Source organism: Morus notabilis, unplaced genomic scaffold (assembly GCF_000414095.1).
Source record: "Morus notabilis unplaced genomic scaffold, ASM41409v2 Scaffold187, whole genome shotgun sequence".
NCBI classification, from domain to species: domain Eukaryota; kingdom Viridiplantae; phylum Streptophyta; class Magnoliopsida; order Rosales; family Moraceae; genus Morus; species Morus notabilis.
In genome coordinates, this window is record NW_010360421.1 from 88,754 (window position 1) to 94,753 (window position 6,000).

Here is a 6,000-nt window from a genome sequence, read left to right on the forward strand (position 1 = left end):
AACTTAAGTTATAACTCAAACTCAACTCAAAATTTACACTCAAGTTACCTAACTCAAAAACATAAAAGAACAAGCCCTTAAACATTTGAGTAAGAAAATCGCTCACTAAGTCAAGCATGTAAAAGCAAAGTCCTATTTGTTAAGTTATTGTTGTTGTTATGCTCAGATAGTTGATCTTGTTGGACTTTGAAGCGTCTATAATAGTGCATAATCCAGAAATCAATGTTCAACTTTTATTTGGAATAAGATTCACGCAACATGAAAGGAGAAAATATCATATTAGAAATATTATGAAATATTTTTAATATCTCGACGGATTGAGTAATTATGTAACTTACTCTCTGACAAATAATAAGAGAGATACTTTATAAATTTTGTGTTTACTCCTTTTATGATAAGTGTGGCTATAAGTAGCTAAATAACAAAGCACAAATTAGAAAACGAACGAGTGTGACAAAAATTTGTTGAAACTCTATCAAGGTTTTTTTTTATTTTTTTTTCTCTCTCCTATTATTCCATAGGTTCTTGAGTTGTGGATTTGTCGTGGTTGTTCGAGCTTTGCCTTTGTAATAACCACGCATACTGTGAGCAATCAAGGACGTGATGATGATCGTGATTATGGAGGATCGTGACTTGGAGCATGAAGATCATGTTAGGAAATTTTATTTCCTATTATTTATTGTGGGCAACATATTAATTGACAATTATATTACCGTTATTTAAATTAATTGGACAAATCAAGTGGTTAATTTAGAAAAGTCTAAAAAGTTTCCTAGACAAATAGGTAAATACCAAATATTGACCTAATTAGATTTAATGGGTGCTTAATGGGACAATATATTAAAGAACTCATGGTTATGGTCCCTAATACGTCAAATCATTCAGCCGCTTTCACTCTTCCCTATCTAGAGAGAGAACACCCGTTCAGGACTCTAGTGATTTGACTGAGAAAGGCGATAACCCCAAGAACGTATTAAAGTAGTGATTTTTATTGGAGATTAAGATTGCACCAATAAAGACAAATATTTATTCTCACTTATCTTCAATATCTCTGATAAAATAATATGTACTTTGGTTCATATGATTTTTTGACTATGGAATTTTCTACATGCTTTATTTTGTTGAGAAAAGCATGCTTTATGATAATCATATGAATTTTTTGGCCTTCAAATCCCAACCTCTAGTAAAACCTAATTCAAGGTAAAAACAAAGTAAATGAAGTTCTAATCTTAAATAAAACTACCAACTAAATAATGTTTGACGAGCATGATTAACGGCAATAATGGACTATAGTGCTGGATAATATACGTGTTTATAATTATAGGCCTTCAATCCTAACCTCTCTAGCAATAATAATTCAAGTTGGAAAAAAAAAATCGTAAACGAAATATCACAAAATAATAACCATTATTCTAAATCAAATAAAGCCAACGGCCTTATATGGATAACATACAAGGTACTATGGGCCCGTTTAGTTCACTGATTTGAGTTTTTAATTTGAGTTGAGATGTGATTTTATGTGAGAGCTTTTTACTGTAGCAAAAAAGTTAGATGTGATTGTTTGTGAGAGTTTTTTACTATAGCAAAACTCGAATTCTAAACTCGAATCAACGAAATAAACGGGCCTATATTAATGCGAAAAACTGAATTAGAGCACAAAGGAACGCTTTTATCTTATAGCTTGTTTATTTAAATTTTTAAGTAGGCTGCTAAGGATAATAGAATAAATTTTTAAATAGCTGGGTTATTCCTTTTTTTTTTTCCCCCGCTTATTACCATTCAACTTAGCTTACCCCTTTTATTTAGATATTATAATTACATAAGTTTTAGATTCAAATTCAAGTTGTGTATATATATTTCCTTGTAATATCTAATTACTTAGATAAGCTAAATCAAATTGTGTATGACTTCTAAATTAGATATTTAAGGATGTTTGTGTAATTTCGAAATGATGTTAGAAGTTGAAGATTGTTTACTCATATTGCAAACGATTGTTTCTTTTGATCAGCTTCAAGAGTTCCTGAAGCAGCCAAACTTGAAGGTACAGCCATAAATAACATAGAATCTCACCCTTTTAAATGGTTCCCATTATTCAATTGATTCACAAGGAGTTGTCAAAGATTTATCAGTCTTTATCAGCAACCAAAAAGTTACATGCTTTGATCATCAAGACCCAACTCTCCAGTGACCCGTTTTATGCCACTCAAATGGTTAGAATTTATGCCATTCATGGGGACCTTTGTTCTGCCCGTAACGTGTTCGACGAAGGTTCCATTCGAAGTGTCTACCTTTGGAACTCCATTATCCGAGCCCACGCACAAGCTCACCAATTTTATGATGCATTTTCTCTGTTCAGAAAGATGTTGGAGACTGATATTAGCCCCGATAATTTTACTTACGCTTGTGTAATACGTGCCTGTTCTGAGAGATTTGATATGCATGGACTGAAACTTTGCCATGCAGGTTCAATAGTTTCTGGGTTAAAATCAGACTCAATTTGTGGTAGTTCACTTGTGACGGCTTATTCAAAACTAGGCCTTGTTGAGGAAGCTAGTAAGGTGTTTTATGGGATAAGGGAACCAGATTTGGTTATGTGGAATTCCATGATTTCTGCTTATGGGAATTCTGGATTTTGGGATAAAAGTCTAGAACTCTTCAGTAACATGCAAAACAGTGGGACGAAGCCAGATGGGTATGCCCTTGTTGGTTTGCTTTTGGGCTTATCAGATTCTACGTCGATGTATATTGGCCAAGGAGTGCATGGTTTTTGCTTAAAGACTAGTTTCGACTCCAATGCTCATGTGGGCAGTGCACTAGTAACCATGTACTCAAGATGCAAGTCCATGAGTTATGCATATAAAGTGTTTAGTGGAATTTCTCAACCTGATTTAGTTACATGGTCAGCTTTGCTAACTGGGTATTCTCAATCAGGAGAGCGTGAAAAAGCATTACTTTTCTTCAAGAAATTGGTTTTGGTAGGCAAGAAGCCAGATCCTGTTTTGAGTGCTAGTGTGTTGGCTGCTGCTGCTCAGATGGCAAATGTTAAGGTTGGTAGTGAAATTCATGGCTATGTTCTTCGGCAGGGACTTGAATCAGATGTCATGGTTTGTTCTGCTCTCATAGACATGTACTCAAAATCTGGTTTCTTGGGATTGGGAATCCGGGTTTTCGATATTATGCCAGAGAAGAATATTGTTTCATACAACTCATTGATATTAGGCTTTGGTCTCCATGGACTTGCTTCCCATGCTTTTCAAATGTTTGAAGAGATACTAGAAAATAGACTAGTTCCTGATGAATCCACTTTCTCTGCTCTTCTTTGCGCGTGCGGCCATGCCGGCCTTGTCGAAGATGGAAAATTTTTGTTCAGAAGAATGAAAGAGGAGTTTGGAATCCAAGCCAGAACTGAACATTATGTTCACTTGGTGAAACTTCTTGGCATGAATGGAAAGTTGGAAGAGGCTTATTATCTAATCCAGTCTTTGCCAGAACCTATTGAACATGGCATTTGGGGAGCCCTTTTATCATGTTGTGATGCTTGTGGAAACTTTGAGTTAGCAGAAGTTGCAGCAGAAAGACTAATAGAAAGTAATACCAAAAGGGCTTCCTATAAAGTCATGCTTTCTAACATGTATGCTGGTGATGGGAGATGGGATGATGCAAGGAAGGTGAGGGAGAGTATGAGAGAAGGCAAAGTGCGGAAGATGCCTGGGGTTAGCTGGATTTAAGACAATAATTCCCTTTAATCACTTCAAACGTTTCATACATTTTTGATTGAATCGTCAATCATCTTCATGTCAGGTTTCACACACGCATTGCAAGGTCAGTAAAATGCCTGAGAGTCTGATTAACAAGTTCCAGCAATTATACAAGCCCTCTTTGTTAATAAGGAAAATCTTTTAGATATTTGTTAATTTGCTTATATAATGATCTTGTTCTGTGCACATGTATTTGCTGTTCATTTCTAAAGATTAGAATGAAATGGTCCCTTTTTTTCTTTTTTGAACAGATGAATATAAAAAAAAAGAAGAAATAAACACTTTCTGAGATGTCAAAAGAAATATCTATACAACAAACTGATGATATTTTTCATTGCTAAAATGGCATCTCCTCAAAGACACCATGACAGGAAAAAGGCCAAAAGAGAAGGAAAGGAAATTATGAAAACTTTTAAGTGACAAGATTAAAGAGCTATTTATCTAGTTGCAAGAGATGGTGGCTTTTTGCTGGGGAACTTGGCACTCTTGGTGTTGGATTCTCCACCACCTTGTTCATCATCAGCGTGACGGTGTAGCTAAGGCTGAGTGGTGGGGTCCTCATTCTCATCTTGAACAACGCTAGCAGCCTTTTGAATGTTGTGAGCACTTGAGAAGAGATCAACCGGCTCAGAATCAGCAAGCTTCCCTCCTTCCAGTGGAGTGCCATGCTTGTAAGCCACTCTCACGGCTTCATCCTCGTTTAGCCTTGCCTGTGCTGTGAAATACTTTATGTCATCCTTACTCTTTGTCCTCTCTCTCTCTCTCTCTCTCTCTCTCTCTAAAGTCTTTCATGTTCTCATGTGCTACCTCTCATGAATATAAAGCCATGTTGGAAGTATCACGTGGCAGGTTCTCCAGGAAATGATGACACGTGTATTTTGGTGTGCCACGTTGTCTATTTTGGTGACTCCGAGTCTTACATACACCAATTGATGTCACAAGCTTGAATTTTGTTGGAAGTGGAATTTCTGAGCATTGCTAGTTTCCATATTGGTTTACTCTGCCTTTTCGATTTAAAAAAAAAATCATGGTTTACTCTCCCTAGCAATTGTGGTTTATGGCTTATTCTTAATAACATTTATAAGCATTGTGCACAAGTTAATACTTGAGGCCGTTTGGTATGCCACAAATTAGGAGATGAGTGTAATTTTGGATAAATTAAACTCACAAGTAATGTTTGTTTTTTTTCTCTTTCCCCAATTTAGAGTCGCCTAGAACCTCCTAAAAGAGTGAATTTTAGCTTAATTAAAACAGGAAATTATGCATTCCTGCAGAGTCTCCTTCTGGACCAAAAAGAATAGTCTGAATTTCTTGATAATCAATAAAATGCAATTGTTTGCAAGTGAACATTTCGTGCTCTTTGTTTAAAAAAAAAAAAGAAAAAAAAAAGAAAAAAGAAGCTGGATACCCTCAAGCGAAGCACACGAGAAATTTGTTACAGTGCCTACAACCACATCCTCCAATATAAAAGACGCGTTGAATTATAATACATAGTTTATAGAGCATTTTTTTAAAGTAATCATATAATTTTAGTAACAATCAATATCTTTAGATGAACAGGACACCATTGTCATGCACAATTATAAATAATACTTTAATTTATGAAAATTTAATTTATCTTAGCTGATATTCATATATAAATGTGTATATATGCATAAATTTAATATTTTAAAATATAGTTGGTGATTGATATATTTAGAATTTGGTTTGTTTTGTGTAACCTCTGGCTTTAGTTTAAATTTATAATAAATTTCTACTTCACATTTCTTTTAAATTGCTATAATTCTGAAATACATTATTTTATTAAATAGATAATGTGACGGGTATAAAAAAGACTCCTCTAAAAGAAGAATCATCGACTCTAGCTCTGCCTCTCTTTAAGCGGGAATGGGATAATTTTGAGAGGCAAGGATGGGTAATGGGCATAGGTGAAAGTTGGCCCGGCCTGAGATCCAACACTGTTAGTGCGGTCTTGGCCCGGCCTAGCCAACTTAAGTGTTCGAGCAGGACAGGTCCGGCCTCAACCCCTGGGCCGAGTCTAACCGAAGTTTTCATACATAAAATCTTATCTAGGTCTTGTTGGTCTGGCCTGAACACAACATTTCTATAAATATTTTTTTAAATGATACCATGTAAAATTTGGCTCGGCCAAAGCTAAGACTGTTGGGTCTTAGAGCCGGCTCGGTTCAACCTAAATTCCCATTTGAGCCATTAGGTACGGATCAGTCCAGATCGAGCGGTT

The 6,000-nt window shown here is 35.6% G+C and overlaps 2 protein-coding genes across 2 annotated transcripts; one reads left to right on the forward strand and one right to left on the reverse strand.

Annotated features, from left to right (window-relative positions):
• Positions 1-2,059: 2,059 nt before the first annotated feature.
• LOC21386568 (putative pentatricopeptide repeat-containing protein At1g64310) lies at positions 2,060-3,809 on the forward strand. The gene has a single exon (XM_010096409.2). It carries the CDS (start codon positions 2,079-2,081, stop codon positions 3,726-3,728), a length of 1,650 nt encoding a protein of 549 aa, XP_010094711.1. The 5' UTR covers positions 2,060-2,078; the 3' UTR covers positions 3,729-3,809.
• Positions 3,810-4,221: 412 nt separating this feature from the next.
• On the reverse strand, positions 4,222-4,836 carry LOC21386569. The gene is made up of 2 exons (XM_010096410.2): positions 4,795-4,836; positions 4,222-4,543 (listed from the first exon to the last, which is right to left on the reverse strand). The coding sequence occupies exons 1-2, from the start codon at positions 4,834-4,836 to the stop codon at positions 4,295-4,297; spliced, it is 291 nt and encodes a 96-aa protein (XP_010094712.2). The 3' UTR covers positions 4,222-4,294.
• Positions 4,837-6,000: the final 1,164 nt, after the last annotated feature.